The 17,944-nt window shown below is 38.6% G+C and overlaps 1 protein-coding gene across 3 annotated transcripts in view; it reads left to right on the top strand.

The window, feature by feature from the left end:
- AGPAT4 (1-acylglycerol-3-phosphate O-acyltransferase 4) overlaps positions 1-17,944 on the top strand; it is a 1,187,234-nt gene that overhangs the window by 723,224 nt on the left and 446,066 nt on the right. For all 3 annotated transcript variants that reach the window (XM_044068028.1, XM_044068026.1, XM_044068027.1), the window contains one exon: positions 14,252-14,413. In XM_044068028.1, coding sequence (XP_043923963.1) covers positions 14,252-14,413 — 162 coding nt within the window. The remainder of the gene's footprint in view (positions 1-14,251; positions 14,414-17,944) is intronic.

The following is a 17,944-nucleotide window of genomic DNA, read 5'->3' as shown; positions in this document are numbered from 1 at the left end:
AAGGTTTAGGTCCCTAGAGCATGTAGCTCGGAAGGATTGGGATTTCTTTAGGTGTAGCATGTCCAACAGCTCTGGGTTTAACATAGCTTTATATGTTAGGCAAAGATCTCCTCGGAATAAGCGATACGCTACAGAGTAAAGCTGGAGTTTTTTGAGACGGTCAGTGTAGGGCATCTATTTGAGGCCAGTAATCCTCTTTGTGAGGTACTTCTGTGGCCTTTCCAGCTGCTGTAGATGTCTTGTGAGGTACATTCCAAAAAGGGCGTTGTACTCTATAATGGGTCTAATGAGTGCCGAGTAGAGGGGAACAATGACTTCTTTTTTCCTGGATGAGAACCCTTTTGTGATGAGGTGTGCCACATACAAGGATTTCCTGACTACTGTGGCAATGTGATTATCAAAGGAGAGACTACTGTCCACCTGGGTCCCAAGGTTTCTTATGACACATTCGGTGTTAAGTAGACTGCCGTTTATGTGGTAGTTCTTGGGTACAGAGTTTTTACCAAAGGGGCTGACAATGCACTGTTTGGCATTGAGCTTGAGGCCATGCCTCTGACACCAGGCATCTGTCTCAGTGAGGCCCTTCTTTAGGATGTCATTTAGGGACTCGACTATGGCTTCTAGTTTGCAGTCATTTGCAAACTTCATTAGCCAGAGGCCTTCTCTGTTAGCCTGTACTTCAGAGAAGTAGATACCAAACAGGAGAGGTCCCAGGACTGAACCCTGTGGTATTCCACTTGTCACTGTTTTGAAGTCAGATTTGGAGACTGCAACTTTTACAGTGTGGTTTCTGTCAGAGAGCCAGTTGGCAACCCATCTTGTGACGTAGGGAGTTATACCTAGTTTAGTGAGTTTAGCTATAATTTCAGAATGGGGGATAGTGTCAAAAGCCTTGGCGAGGTCAAGATAGGCTGTGTGAACCACATAACCCTCCTCTACGGCTTTGGTGACTGCCTCAAAGAAGTTGATCAGGTTCAGAAGGCATGCTCTGCCTTTCACAAACCTGAACTGGATGGGGTCCAGAGTTTGGAGGTTACCAATGTCTTTGTTTATGAGTTCCATGATGATATGTGCCATGGCCTTGTAGACCAGGCTCATCAGGCTAATAGGGTGATAGTTCCCAGGATCAGTGGTGGCTCCCCCTTTGTGGAGTGGGATAACTGTTGCTGTGCACCATTCAGTGGGCACAAAGCCTGATGTGAGGCTATGATTGAACATCGTGCTTATGTCATACAGAGAAAATTATAGTAGAGAGTCGATATCCAAACTAATTGGGACCAAAGGTAATTTGGATAATCAAACTGTTCAGATAATCAAACCTACACTGAACTGAATAAAAAAAACTTCTAAAATCTTTTGTTTTTCCTGCACTCAAGAAATGCACTTTTCAACCATTCAGCAAGTCCAGTGGGCAATAAAGAATATTTTTCACACACAAGTGGGCTACAAGTTCAAAAATCATGTACAAGCTAATGCATATTACGTTTACATATTCAGACTTTCTGATTTTTCCTACCCAAAAACTTTGGAAGACTGGGTTCGGATAATTGATGTTTCACATAATCTACATTCAGATAATTGACTCTCTATCGTATTCTAATCTGCAGGTTCCTGCCTCACTTCCTGCAATGAATTCAGGACTCCTGCATAACGCATTTAACAGAAAAGTTACAAAAACAGTAAGAACAAATGTGCAGCTATGCATTCCATACGTTCATGTGTTTTTCTCCAGTAAGTCTTGTGCAAAAATGTGACTGGGTCAGATTTTATATTTTGACAATCTTCTCCTTACTACTAATGTTCTTGTACTTGAACATGTTATATTTTTTGGTCATGCCTTAATGTTTTTAACAGAAAAAGACATTTTCAGTTTAGTACTTATTCGAATGTTTAGTAAGTATTTTGATTGTAGTTACTATAAAACCCAGAAGCTGTAAGTACTTTTCTCAAAACCAATACAAAAGTAGTAAAGCAGTTCATTTATTACTATGGGTTAGGAACAGGGCGAGCATGGGACTGTGTGTGAAGATGATGTGGGGCACCAAATTGCCCTGCTGTAGATCTCATCACTGATGAGATTTTATCTCAAACTGACTGCTGCCTTATGTGGCTTCAGTGGTTGGAGCATTTAGTGGAAGGGATCCTATTCCAGTTACTGGCAACATAAAGTGGATGCTGAGCAGGCCAGTAGCTCAAGGCGCCATTAAAAAAGCTCTATTTTGACACCATGTATGTAATTGCAAGGGAACGCTCCAATACAAAACAGAGGCTGAGTACATGCCCAGAGCAGGCTTTACTACAGCAGAATGTGTGCTACAGATCACATGGCACAAATCCCAGTTAACTGGAACTCCCATACTTAAAAGATAGAGTTCAATCGATCGACATATCCTGTCCCTGTTCTTTAGTCATGTATATGCTTGTCCATCACAAAGCCTGTTTTTAGATATAGCGGTAAGATTGCATTATGAATGGTCAATTTTAACGAAAAAATAATTTAAAAATGCATGCACTGCTCACTTGCTCCCAGGTCAGTGCCAATACGTGTAGCTTTCTAATGATGCTGATCTGGGTGCAGGAAGTAAGATAGAGTGAGAGAAAGACAGAGGAAGTGTTGTTGAGGCAATAGTAAGTGCTGCAACAGTTAAACTCATTCATGGTTTTATGTTGCAGTTTACTGTAAGGATTGCCCAAGCTAAAAGAAATGCAGTTCCAAATGAAATATGGTACTGTATGTTTATATACACCAAATATATGTATAGTGAGTTTTCTTACTAACAGAGTGATTTTGCATGTGTGTATAAAAACAAAAATTCCCATACCTTTGCACTCACCGCAAGAGGTCAGAGACAAATAGTTGTAGGTTTATGTGTGAAATTCATGAACAGAACATGAATTCTAGTTTTATGTAGACGTCTGCCAACAAATCTTTCCCCATTCCTCACGCATCCTATCACCTCCAAACAAAGGAATGGCACACCAAATGACATCAAAACATTACTACTGAATGTGCCTTGTGAAAATATACATCAGTCAAGAAGAAAGAATCACAGATGACTTGGACAAATTTTTGAAATGCATTGTTAAAGAAATAATATTATTTGCAAGATGGTATATGTGATGATGTGTATTTTCATCTACAGAGCAGTACATAAAAGTTCAAATGGGATCTGTGTGAGACATTTGACTTTGGACCTTTGAACTTGATCTTTAAAGAGGCAGTACTTTCAACCAGTTAAATAATCTAAAAAAGTGTGCTGGAGAGGATCAGAATAAACAGGACAATCCTCTGTTTAGTGATGAACTTTAATTCAAACAATATAACAGAAAAATAGAATTGTTTAGTACCACAAACATCAGCAAACAGTGTTTTTGTGTTAAAACATAAGACTTCATCAGAACCAATAGCACAGGCGGTGATCCCAAATAATTAACCCACTTAATTGACAAACTTATATTGAATAACAAAAACCTTATTTAAACTCAATCACACAATAATACGGAACATGGAGAACTAGATTTAAAACTGTCTGTTTAAATTATACATGTTAAAACCATATACAAATTATAATAAACATGAAAAGGGTTAAAACTGTTTAAGACCAGTAAAAACTTTAAAAACCATAATGTTTGACATATTGCAAGAATGAATGGTAAAAAATATATTTAATACAATTCTAAATTGTAATAAATTGTTCTATACATATTTTTGTCAGTCTGGTGACTTATTGTTAGTTTGGATTTATTGACTAAACATATTTGTTATGTGTTCATCAAGTACAAGTTTTAATGATAATTATTTTACATTTTCTACGTTCCCTTAGGTGTTTGTATGTGCTACAGTTTTTTTAATTGTATTAAATATATTTTTTACTATTCATTTGTATGTCAGACATTATGGTTTTCAAAGTTTTTGCTGGTCTTAAAGGTTTGCAACCTTTTTCATGTTTACTTATAATTTTTATGTGGTTTTAATATGTATAATTTAAATAGACAGTTTTTAAGTCTAGTTCCCCGTGTTCCACATTATTGTATTATTGTGTGACTGAGTTTCAATGAGGTTTCTATTATTCAATTTAAATTTGTTAATTAAGTGGGTTATTTATTTGGGATTACCACCTTTGGTGTTGGTTCTGATGAAGTCTTAATGTTTTAAGACGAAAATGCTGTTTGCTGATGTTTGTGGAGTTAAACAATTCTATTTTTTGTGTTATATCATTTGTATAAAAATCACTAAATTGAGGATTGTCCTGTTTGTTCTGATCCACTCCAGCACACTATGTTTGGATTATTTAGTTTTGGAAGTGTGCATGGCTAAATAGCTGTTATTTTTACTATCAACCAGTTACTTTTGAAATTCTGAGGCCTGCAGATGTGATCCTCAGAAAAGCGAAACAAAGTACGTAAAAGGAAAACATACTCTAAGGGAAGCATGTGGTTGTTTCAAATACCAGCATGCACAATGTTTTTACTCTTAACATTTTAGTATTGTTGAAAAACAAGTTGTGAAAACAAACTCTGCATGTTCAAAGTTCATATGTGTCAGACTGTACCTATTGCAGTACAATAACGTTTCACGTTTGCAGCTTGGTAGCAGTAATGGTATAAATGAATGAAGTGCTGAATTTTATTTTAATTAATTACTTAATATATTTTTTGTACTTATTTACATTTAATTGGGTTAGTTCTACTCACCAGAACCCATTTCCAAAGGGAGCAAGAGTAAAGACATGAACAGTTAACAAAAACAGAATTCCTTTGAAATGCAATCAAATAAAGTGACATATTAAAATTCACAGCAAGTATTTCTGCAATAATAAAATAGTTACATAAAAGAAGATACTACTACAGTATATTAGTAAGTACTAATTAGAAAATCATAGATTTTATATAGCTTATGTAATCAGTAAACAGATAAGAGCAATGTACTAATTGAATAAGGTAAAAATGATGAGAGAATGGATAACTAAACAGGATGAAGTAGGAAAAGGTGAAAGAATAAAGGAAAGAATTCAGTATTGCTACAGGAGTGCAGGTAATTGTAGCTGTGTGCAAGTGGTGTAACTGACAAACTAGAAATATGTTCTGCTACCAAGTCTAGGATTGTTGGTTAAGAGAATGTAGCATAGTAAAGGAGTGTAGTATTAATGTACTGATGGTATAGGTTTGGGGAACCGACCTTTAGTATTTGAACTGAGCAGCACGATGAAACAAAATGTGCTGTTTGTAAACAGCACAATTTGTGGAGCTAAAGATTTTTCTGTAGTTGTACAAACACAGAGTTAGAGTGAATAAGCAAGGGAGAGAGGTATAGCTCAGTTAGTTCTGAACTTTGCGTTTGAACTGCCAGTGCTTAGTTGACAAAGGTAATTCACTGCTATAAATATTATTCTGTGCTCTTCTGTGCTTGGACACTCTCACCTATCTAACCAGTCCTGCCAGACTTGCTATAGGCCCAACTCAGGTATGAACTTCCTATTATAGCCACTGTCTTATAAGAAAAACTCCTCCAGTCTACACTCTATCGAAAATAAAATACTTTGCCTTATTACAAAAAAATCTCCCTGTTGTGAGTACCACTGCCTCACCTTTTTAAAACCAAAAGAAGCCCAGTGGAACACAGACTACACCTGATTAAGCTGTCTCATGTTCAGACTCTTATAACCAAACTTTTTTCTGCACCTAGCTGCCAAACTATAGACAAAACACCCACCCTACAACCTCAGATACCTTTCCCAATCTGTCCCTCCCTTCAAGTCCCTCAAACTAAATTGCATTGTACTGACCTTTTTTATCCATTCTTGCATCAAAGTTCTGTGAATCTCTCCTCTCCTCTCTAAAGGAACATAATTTTTCACCACCTTCACAGCTCAACTCAAAAAATGTCACAGCAACACATCCAACTTGACTTGCTTCACTGCTGGCTATATCATCTACCAGCATCTCCTGCAACTCATTTTTTTCTGTATACTTTACAGTCACAAATTGCTTCTTGTTGTGAAGAAACTGAAAACACTGTCATCTATGTTAGCACATCTAGCAGGATATTTGGGTATGTTCTCAGATTGACTTGTATTGCACATCAGCATGTCTAATTGTGAAAATGTAAATACATTTTTAAAGTGTTGAGTATGCAGAATCTGTCAGTGCTTTGATGCATTTCTTATTGTGCATGTTTGAGGGGGCAATTCTAAAGTACAAACTGTGGAGAATCTGCTGAACAGTGCATGATGTCATTAGAATGTTCCTGGTTGCTAGGTGATTATTTGCACAGCTGATTGGCAGGAAAAATAACTTTTTCAAACAGCTGTTATTATTTAAAAATAAGACAGCTGAGACTGCTAAGCTGTGCCGTTTGTCAAGTACTGAGCAGTTTGTGAAGAGTTGCAGTTAGTTACAGGGCTGTGCAGTGATACCCAAAGAAAAGAGTACTCAGCAAAAACTGTAAGCCTGCCTTTTCCTTGCTGTTATGTGTTAGATTAGATCAAGGACAGAGTTCTCTAGTTAGTTTAGGAAAGTTTAGTTATTCCGATAGAGTTTTTCTCTAGAATGATGGGCTTCTATCCTACAGTTTAATTTCACATTTCTGGTGATTGAATTCTGGTGATTATTGAAAGCCATTGATTTACATTCTTGTAGTCATTTTGCTCATTGTTAAATGTTTTTCATTACTTTACATTTGGCTGGAAATCAATGTTTTTCATTAGAGATTAGAGAGTGTTTATACCTTTTTGATACTCCCCAGGTCCCCTTGAAGGCCTGGCTGCTCTGGTCATACTCTCATTTATTTTAATGTTTAATTTTCATAATTGGACACCCCTTTAGAAGGGCATGAAGACAGTCTGATTGGTGGCAGCATTACTATATTATTTTGAGGAAGAGACACGGCTGGAAATCTGTGACAGGCTTTCCCAGAAGCATTTGGATGTGTGAGATTTAAATTTGCTTTGAGTGTGAGTGTATCAGAGGTCTTAAACTGGGACACATTGCTCTGAAGTCTGTAATAAGGAGTTACATTAGGGGTGGACAGAAGTACAGTCCAGTCCCAGATTATTGAGTGTGTTCCTGTTGTGCTGCTAGGAGAAAATTGTGAAATATTACTCCTGTTTAAGTGGCAGTCTCACATTAGAGTCAGTAGTGAGGACTGAAGCTCCTTAGCTACTGACTCAGGATAATAAGGGACGTCACATTAATTGGTAGCAGTCCAGTGAGATATAGCCAGACATGACACTTGTAACAAATACTTAAATGTTTATCACTTGACCTATTGACACTCTGCTGTAAATATTACCTTTAACTATGTACAGTATTTTTTCAACTGTATACACATTTTCCCTTGCTGTAACTGTTGTTTATATAAATTTCCCATTTATATGAACATTTTCATCCATAGTCATTTGAGATTAGTGTACTACCATGGTAAACAAATATAAATAAATAAATATCCTTACTTTTAATAAGTTCATAGGTAAGTACCAGGCTAGCTGCCCTTGTGGACCATTTTAAGCCTAGCCAATTTCCCTCAGAGGAGAGAAACAAACTCTTTACATTGTGTCTGTCATTTAAACATCTTAACTATTATGTCAAATCTAAACATAGATGTTTGTTAGGCTGGCAGGCTGAGAGGTTCTGACTTGAATTCGGTGTTATTATAAGTCCAGCCAACAACCAGAGGTCAGTCAAACCTTGTACCTTGGATCTGGGAGGTTAATACCTTATATGTTATGCCAACCTTTGTATACCAATGTTTTTGTGTTTGAGTTATGACATCCTGTACTAAGTCAGAGTCAAACCTTGTACCTTGGATATGGGAGGTTAATACCTTATTTGTTATGCCAACCTTTGTATACCAATATTTTTGTGTTTGAGTTATGACATCCTGTACTAAGTGTGAGGTTGTAGTATCTTGGAGTATTCCCCTTACTCCAATATATAAGAGTCCCATTACTTCTATATAGTAAGCATGGGTGTGGGGTCACAAGCTCCCAATCTGGGAAGTGCAGGAGGGTAAAGCCCCCTTGCAAAAATGCTTTGTTAGCTTTACACTGATTTCTGATATTTTCTGTATTGGCTATCCCCTACCACATGGTCAGGAGCAGTCTGAAGTGGCTTGAGGAGGGCCATCATTCACCCAGCCATGAGGGTGCATTATACCCTATCTGTGCCACACCATCTGTCTGTCTGCTGCCAAACATGGATGCCTTCTTTCCTTAGCTTGTGTTAGTCTGACTGTCCCCTACCCCAAGACTGGAGCCCCATGATATTGGTTCTATGTATATCCCAATGACATACAGTGTGCCCCCTCATTAGCAGCTCACATTATTTCAAATGCAGGAAATCTGGACATTTCTGTTAAGCCATAACCCCTTCTCCAAATGTGATAAGCAGCATATCATTGTTGAGTATCCAGCATCCTGTCCTGATATATGCAAGCTACCACCACTGGCTTGTAATACCAAGTCAATGCTCTCTGACCCCCCCCCCCCCCCCAGTTAATGGCCTGTATTCAAGCTTCATCTTGCATGGGTACAATGGCTGACTGGGAACCACCATCCCCACAGCAGACAAACTGACACTAATTGTTCTTCCAGCACCTGAAAGTATTTTATTTTCGATAAGAGTGTAGAGGCAGTGGCTATAATGGGAAGTTCATATCTGAGTTTTTGCTAGAGAAACTTAGTTGTCTATGGCAAGTCTGGCAGGACTGGTTAGATTGGTGAAGTCTTCCAAGCACAGAAAAATGTAATTTGAGCAGCAACTCAAACATGGGTTATCTATGTAATAGTAAGGGTTTTATCCCTCTATTCCACAAAGCTATGGTGACTTGCTCTATGTAATTGCCCATTATTCTAGGGATTTACCAAGAGGTTGGATTTCAGACTTCAAGACCAAACTTCAGAGCTATCTTTGAAGTCGCAACAAGTGTTGTTTCTTCCCAAACAACATCAAGACAATGTTCATTATACAGGAGAGTGTAGCTTCTCCCCAGACAACATGACACAGAGTTCATTATACAGAATTCCTTGAGCATATTTTTCTTGGCAGGGAAATGGTTTAGCACTTCTTAGTGCACAGCTTGGCAGCTATAACTGCAACTACCATTGACTCCATGGTCTGTTGATGACCTTTGAGAGACCTCCTTTGTCTCTTATCAGTCCTTTCAAGAAATGTATTGTGGAAGCAGGTAGCAAAAAACAAATGTGAGGTGACATAGTTTCAGTCATGGAATTCCATACCCAGTGAGAGAAGAAACAATCAGGCTAAATGATAAAATATGTTTCTCATCACAGCAAGCCTTAATATAAATTTACTTTGTCATAATGCACATTTTGGATGTCCTACGTTCCGCTGAGGACTAGATGGCTGGAATGTAGTTGTGATTGCAACTGGATGAATTAACTGTTTACACAAGATTGGTGTATGCTGTTTTGGGTTGTTTCTTCTCCACTGTTGTGCAAAGCAGGATTCGAGTCATAAAGAACTATTCAAAAATGTCAGTATGCAGTGGTGTGCACAGTATATCTGTGTACCAAAGTACATATTCAACTACTCCCTCCCCTATACAAGATTCACAGTCACAACACCATCACAGTACTGGTTTTGTCATAGAGGTATGACATACTCAATAGTGGCTGTGTACATTGTTTTGGGGTTGCGCTTATCAGCACAACAATCTCCTTTCCTGCTAATGTCTTGCTAAGCATAAAAACATAAGCAACATATTAAAACTGATTTACAAGAAAAAAGCACAACACTTATATTGCATGATGGGAGAATCCCTACCAGTAATAAGACTTTCCTGTAATACAGATAAACCTGCTATCACAAGTGAACTTGTATCGCCCACAACACAGTAATACAGGAGAGCTCCTGCCAGTGGGGGCTCACATAGAACCAGATCCCCTCACTACCATATCATGCTAGTAACCCCCGGTCTGCTGCCACAGTTAAGGAGTAAAACATTTTTATGACTCACTCATAGGCAGGCAGAGCACAGTAAAGGATAAAAAAGGACCTTTGTTAAGTATACTATTACCTTACTAAGCTACTTTACACTTCTGTGCAGTGTAATGATGTCATGCTACACAGTGTTTCCCCCCATCCCAAACACAGGAGTACAGATTATACGGCAGTGTACTGTTTGCTCATGTGCTCAATACAAAAAAGATGGAATGCTTTCACTTGAATTATTGTAGTTCTGGTAAAGTGTAAGACATTGTACACATGATCCTTGTCCACATCAGAATACTGTCTAAGTAGCAGGGCTGTTTCTCTCAGGGTAAGGTGTGTAATAAATAGTTTTAGAAACAAAACCAAGATGGTGTGAATATTTTTATGTTTCTGTATTATTTATATCTCATAATTATTTGTTATTGAATTATATGTAACATTTCTGTCCTGACCTTTTCCGCAAATGTACCACCTCAGATGAATAACTTGGTTATCAAAATGTAAATTAAATAACATAAAATCAGAATTTTTCTTTGGCTAAAAGAAAATAGATGCTGTTATGAAGTCTTCCAGATGAGCAGTGGCAGATTTTTCTTTTCCTGATGTAGTAATCTCCTAAAACAATATCCCATGTCAGTCTCACTTCCCATAGGTTGACAGTTTCCTGTGCTTTATGTTCTAATTGCATCTGTATTTCCATTTACTTATTTGTATCAGTTGCTTATAATATACAATTGTTATTGTTATTCTTCTAGAATTACAAATGTACTGTATATTCTTCTTGTAATTAGATTATGTAAGTACTGGATAGTATCATGATATGAACTTGTATAGCTGTACAAATTGTGTTTGCTCAGATATGCTTAAATTATAGTGGTGTTTTTCACACAAGGCCCTCACTGAAAATTGACTCAGTTCATATTGACATTTGGATCATCAGTACCAACAAACAAACAAACAAATAAATAAATATGTACTTAGGACTTGTGTTAGTTGATGATAGACATGTCTTAACCAAAATATATGTAAACAGCTTTTAAGCAGCCCCATTTTCTCCAGCATTTACCAGTAGAGTTGTGAAATAACTTATTTAAGAAAGGTGTACATGTTTTACAAAATGAATAAAATGTTTTACAAAATGAATAAAACATTTTTGTGTAAAAGAAGAAAGGTGTGTGTGTGTGTGTGTGTGTGTGTGTGTGTGTGTGTGTGTGTGTGTGTGTCAGGGGAGGGGTAACAAATTATGTTACCCTCTTCCCATTCAGAATTTTAGATTTTTCTCTAGAAAGGTGAACTAAACTAAACTTTATAGCTCTAAAATAAATAAATTCTGCAACAACACTTGTGTCCTTTGAAAATCAAGAGCAGTGCTGGCATTGCCTTTATTGTCTCAAGGAGGATCCCATTGACAAACACTGCCATAAGTGCAACTTAGTCCCATCATTTATAGTTGCCATAAGGCAAACGTTTGGGTTACCCTGTGACCAAAAAAATAAATAAAAAAATAGCAGCCTTGGAGAACTCATTGCTCTAGGACCATTAGGAGCGTCCTGCATGCAGCTCAAACATGGGTCAGAACACCACCACAAGGACAAACACAGAAGGTAATCTTACTCTTCTATCAGACCCTGTCCCCTTCAGGTGCCAAGCTTTTTCTTGGCAAGAAAGGATTTGAGCCTTTACAAGTCAATGATGAATTAATTCTCGGCTTGTGTGGATTCAGTCCTGTACTGCTGATCTACCTCAATGGAAGATAAAAGGATCAGAGGAAGCATGCCTCAGCACCACACTGGAGTGCTGTATCTCTCATTTCTTCTGCCATCCCCTCCCAGTTGATTGGCTGGAACCAGAAATTGACCTTTCTGATTCCAGAGAGTAGTAGAGCCTTAAGCCAGTCTGTCACAAATCATTAGATTTTCTTCATTCACACTGCCTCGATGGTATATGGGTTCTGTGCCTGCATGGCCAAACCACACTGGCGGTTTTCCAGAGCACAAAATCTCCTCCCCTGATTCTCTGTAATAGATGATTGGCTAAGCTCCTCCAATCAGGGGAAGTCTAACCCCTGTCGTAGAAAGTCAGTTATTCAGTGTTTAGTGCCAGCATCAGGACTCACGCAGTTGAATCTCTTCAGCAGTCTGCATTGGTGGATTTCAACTTCCAGACTGGGATAAGATCACCTTTGGAAACTTTCCTTCCTTTTTTATTATTATATACTTTTCTTTCTGTCTTGCTTTAAAAATACATGTGTGTGTTAACTTTTTATTTTAATATACTTGCTGTTTATTACTTCTAATTTCTCTTTGAATTCTAACTTACTACTGTGTTGTTTGTGTGCTCAATACTGCTTTTAAGCAGTTATGGGGGGTTTCTAAAGTGTTTTATGGCTTATACTGGGAAAATGAAGTTCTGTGGTGTCAGTTGAACAGTAGTTATTGTTTCTTGGCAGGGTACCAAGAGGCCTGTTGTTTATCTGCTTCATTTTGAAATTCTGTCAGGAAAATATTTAATTTCTAAACTTTTTTTCTTAATTTTTGTGATATTAACAATGCTGTAACAGTTTTTAATCTTTAAATCGCGATTTTACAGCAAATTACTTTGTTAGCATTTTCTGTGGATATTTTTTTTTTAATTTCTGATAAGGGGATCTCTAAATAAAGGTTTACTTATATTGTTTTAAAAGTTTTCTGTTTAATTTAAGGTCACTTATTTGAGTTTTTGTCACTATTTGGACAAGTGAATTTTCTTGGTACGGTGGCTGTGTGTGTTGTTTTACACTGTGCGGATTGTAGAACAAGTTTAGCACAATTTAAACTGTTTATACTATATTTTAGGCATTTTAACCATATTTGCTATGTGGGAGCATAGTTTATATTTTCCATTATTGCTGGCCTTAATAGTGTCAGTGTACTATTCTGACTGGTGTTTTTTTCCCCTCTCTTCATGGAGGCTGATACGGCTGCAACCCCCATGACCAACACCACTAATCAAATACAGGTACACCAAAAACGGGAAAAAAAATCAATAAAAACATGCCTTAGCCTACAGTTTGTGAATCTGTTGTTACCTTAAGCCAGCCTGCAGACCACTTACCTTTTTCCCTGTAACCCTCTGGTGTGAGCTCACAGCCCTTTGTGGTACAGGGGTCAGACACATCCTCCAGGCTGTTCCAGTACCTGATGTCTAGTGGTCACCCCTGACCCACAGCTTTAGAGTTATCCCTGGTGTCTAGTGGTTCCCCCCAACCCATGTCTTTAAAATTACCCCAGTGTTGCAAAATGTGCTCATTAGTCTAGGTTAGTGTGGAAGTATGGCAGTCCCCCAGTCCACATGCACACACAGCATACATTCTTGCATACATTTTCACACAGCCTGCAACCCAAGAGCACTCACATACACACTTATCTGTTCACCCATACATGCACACACTCTACCCTATCCCCTAATTAACTCCACTACTATGACCTCCAAGGCAGACCTGCACTCACTCCTCATACATGCAGCCCCATACAGAAACACAAGCACACCCACGCCCACACCCTACATTACTTGTCCTCTAAATTCCCTGGCAGTTACCTCTGCTGAGATGAATGAACGTAATACGGTTTTTGCAGTGTTCATTAACATGCATGCCCAGGAGCAGCCATGTTAATTTACACATTTGAAGGATTCTCAGAATTTCTTGACTGCCATTTACACATCCAAACAATTCTCAGAATCATTAGGCTGCATACCACAGACAGTAAAGCGAGAGAGCACATGGCTAATTACCATATGCCTATCCCTGTAATGTCTGATTAGCATTTAGCATGGCTGCAGAGATAGACTACCACAGTGCTCCACCTTGCAGTACCATGGTAAGTCTTTCTCTGAATCAGAAATGGTTAGCATAAGGTATGCACTTCGTGCACCTCATGGTAACCTGCCTGAATCTGACCTTGTATTTTTTATTTTTGTAACACTACAAAGACTTTTACATTCTTCCCTGTATTTGACAATTATGGCACAAAAAGTAACTGATACTTGTTTCTGTTAAAAGCAGAGTGAATTAATTGGTAGCCATACTGACCAGTTTTAGAGATGCTGTATGTGATGACGCTGTCGCTTTGGAATGTAAATGTTAATGTTAAAGAAAACACATATTATTGTTTTTCTGTGAGTGGAAGCACATACCTTGTTAATACATGGCTTGCAGTGTCTTATTTCCTTAAGCATGACAATTACACAGAAATTCTTTCAGGTGGAAAAGCAGTGTTCGATATGTATATTTTATTTGATAGTGTTGTTGTGTTCACTACAGAGTTCGAAAGTACTTGCAAAAAAAGAGTTGGCATATGTTCCCCTGATTGGCTGGATGTGGTATTTTCTTGAAATAGTCTTCTGCAACCGAAAATGGGAGGAGGATCGAAGAAGTGTAGCAAGAGGATTGCACAACCTCAGGGATTATCCAGAAAACTTTTGGGTAAGAGTTAACACCTTCTCCTTTATATCAGCAATATACAAAGTATTGCTGAAAAAATATAAAGATTTGTATTATTTGTAAAAAGTTAATTTTCTTTCTTTACATCCACTTATTTGTAAACAAAAAAGATATATATATATATTTTAATCTTTCATACAGAAGGGACGAATGAAACAGAACATAAATAATAATGTGCTGATTTATATTTTCAATGTCAAGGTCTCTCTTCCTTACCCTTCCTCAAAAAACAAGGAATTAGTAAAACTGGATGATTTGTCTAAATATGACTAGAATGTGGAGCAGCAGTACATTCATTTTTATTATTTCATATTGATGCCTGAGGCTTTTACATTGTTAAAACCAGGACTGTCTGTGCCAGAGTACTTGACAGGAGGATGAGCACTGAATTCAGCAAGTGAAGCATTGGATCACCTCTCAGTGGGCTTCAGATGCTTGTGACCATATACTCCAAGGCATACTGTGGACATTATTGAAGTATAAGGTGTCAGTAACATTTACATTTGCTGTTTTAACCTGGTATTCCTCTAAGGTGAGATTTTTCTGGGAGGAGTGAGACTCTGCCAAGGTTACTTCTTTTTCTCCTTTTCTGTTTATTTTATTTTATTTTTTATTTTATTTATTTTGCCTTTGTTTACCAGGAATGTCTGACCGGACAAAAAGCTGGCCCTTTTCACCAGAGGCCTACGGAAAAGTTCCCCACAGAAAAAAAAAACATATTTAACAAAGAAAAATATTACAAAGTAAACACAAATAAAGAAAATGGTAAAATAAGATTAAATATAACATACAAGTTAACATTATGGCTGTAGCAGTTACATGTATTGAATATAGGGTCTATATTAGAACATTGAATATTTAACAGTTCGAATCACTAAAGGTCGACCTTTCATGATTCAACTGTTAAAACATCGAATGTTCAGAAAAAAAAATAAAAACAACAAAAAACAAAACTAAACCGTGTAGGCAGGGAGGCAAGCCCCTCTGCACCCTCCGCTACTTAAATCTACCAACTCCGAGACCGCACGACATTGAAATAAACGGAAATCTCCCCTTACAGAGATTTCCGTTTATTTGTTCGATGTTCAGCAGTTTCGCTATTCTCGTGTCGACAATGTCAGATTCGACATTGTCGGCTTTCGAGAATCTAATATAGACCCTTATATATGCAGAAGTGCAGCACACAAAGAAAATACTGAGAAAAAATGTAAAGAAGATAAACTTAGGGAATGGGTCATGTTTGAGCAGTGGTGGAATAACGAGATGTTCTTTGTGTTTCACTGTTGCAGTCGTCATACTTGGGTTATCCTGCTAGGGGTACCCCTCAGTCGGCCTGAATACCAGAGGCTTAGTATTTCTGTGTTGGTTACTGTCGCTTCAGGACTGACGTCAGGTCGTCAAATGTATAAAAACAGGCAGCCGATGTAATTACATCAGTCTTTCTTGCCGAGGAGCCCGAAGCAGAAGCAGTTCACACGAGTGCCGGTCGGCCGCTACCTGAGTTTTCATTTCTGAAATTGAATCATCTTGAAGTCTTCTAAAGCTAAGTACCCCGTTGGGGATCCTTTTTTCTTGCTCTAACCGACGTCAGAAAAAGTTAACAATTGTCTCGCCTGTGGAAAGCAAATACCACGCTGAGATTTCCATTCTTACTGCATCACCTGCTTAGGCCCAGACCACGACATACCTCGTTGTCAGTTTTGTGCTTTGTTCAACGCCCAAACTATTCATCATCGGGCCCTTATTGTAGCTAAATACTTTCGTTCTTGATCTCTGATTTCCAAAATGGCTTTGGTAAGCCATCCGACTACCGATCTTCTGAAAAAACATAAGGATAAAGACAGAGACAGACCGCACAGGTCCAAAACTGCCAACAATGCTTCCGTTAAGATAGTCGCCAGTTCGCCGGTACTCAGTGAGGTGCTTTCGCAGCCCCTGATGCCCGCTTTGATGGATTCGCAGGCCGCTACTGAGACCCATTCAGTGTCAGGTATGCTGCGAGACTCTTCTTTGACTATGGAACCTGCGGATGTCTCAAACCAACAACTTCTTTCGCGTCTTCAGTTCTTTCTAAAACTACAGAGTTTCTAAGGCCAAGAGTACAAGTTACGCCTAAAAAAATGTCGACTCAAACTCAACCGCCTGCTTCCTTGCCATAATCTCAGATGCTTAAAATGGCAGAAGACCTAACCATGCTGATTAGGGGAAGCCAGCCCTCACCTGCTAAAAGAAAAAGAGACTTGTCCCCAGCAGCTTTATCTGACCAAGAGTCCAACGACTCTGAGGTTTCTGAATATGAAGACATGCCCTTATCTGCCTATGAGGATTCAGATGCAGAGGATTCCATTCCTTCTGCCTCCCCTCCAGAGGATTTTTCTTTTGGCGAAACCCTACATACTTTGAGAGAGCATTTCCATTGAGAATGCCAGGATTATCTTCAGTCCAAAAAGAGACTCAGGGAATTTTGAGATATACCACAGCACAGACCCTTAGCTATCCCTCTTGTTCTGGATGTTGTGGATGTTGTCTTCTGGAGTCCAGTCTAACTCCTGATACTTTACCCCCTGCTCCAAGGAAACCTGACAGGTACTACAGAGTCCCTGACTCTCACAAATTTCTCTTCAAAAATCCTATTGCTGACCCAAGAACCTAAAGGAATAAAAGCAACTACAGCTAAGAATCCCACCCCCTAGGACAGGAATTCCTGAGCTTTAGACAGATGAGGTAAAAAAGTATACACCTCTACAACTCTCGCCATTAGAGCATTGAATTGTCAGTTCCACATGCTGAAATACCAGCAACATACTATAGAACTTATTAAGCAAAAATTATCTGCCTTTCCTGACTGTGCAGAAAATAAAGAATTACAGGAGCTTATACATTATGCAAGCCAAGTCAGCAAGCATACCCTGCAATGTGGGTTTGATGCCCTAGAAGCATCTTGTAGGACAGCAGTCATAGGTTCTGTACTTAGAAGGCATGCCTGGCTTAAGGAGCAGACCTTGCCAGACCATGTCAAATCAAAATTATTGGATGCTCCTCTGAACAAGTACAATCTGTTTGGCACCAAAGCAGAAGAGGTTTTAAAAAAGATGGAAGAAAAGGCTAAGTCTGTGCAGACAGTCAACCTTCAAGATTCAGTAGACATTGCCCCTCAAACCATTGGTCCTTTCCAGCCTCCTCAAGGCCATCTCAAACTAGACCCAGGGGAAACAGACCCCCCAGATTACAGTCTCAGGGTATGCAGACATCTAAGCAATGGAGTACTTCCACTTCTAAAGCAGGAAGTGCTAAGCCACCCCCTTATGGACAAGAATTCACAGTGACTTCTCAACTCCACTCCTCACCTCTACCCAATTGCTCATGCCCCTAGGATGAAAACTTGCCCACCATGCAAAAAACTGGACCTCCATCACCAACGATCGATGGGTCCTCAACATAGTATCCCAGGGGTACAACTTTTATTTACACACATTGCCAACCCCAAAAGGGTACCAGACCTTCATCCAAACC

This window comes from Protopterus annectens, chromosome 1.part0, assembly GCF_019279795.1.
Source record: "Protopterus annectens isolate FY-2018-M chromosome 1.part0, PAN1.0, whole genome shotgun sequence".
NCBI classification, from domain to species: Eukaryota; Metazoa; Chordata; order Ceratodontiformes; family Protopteridae; genus Protopterus; species Protopterus annectens.
The sequence above is the reverse complement of the archived record's forward strand: the minus strand, read 5'-3'. Positions and strand labels throughout refer to the sequence as shown.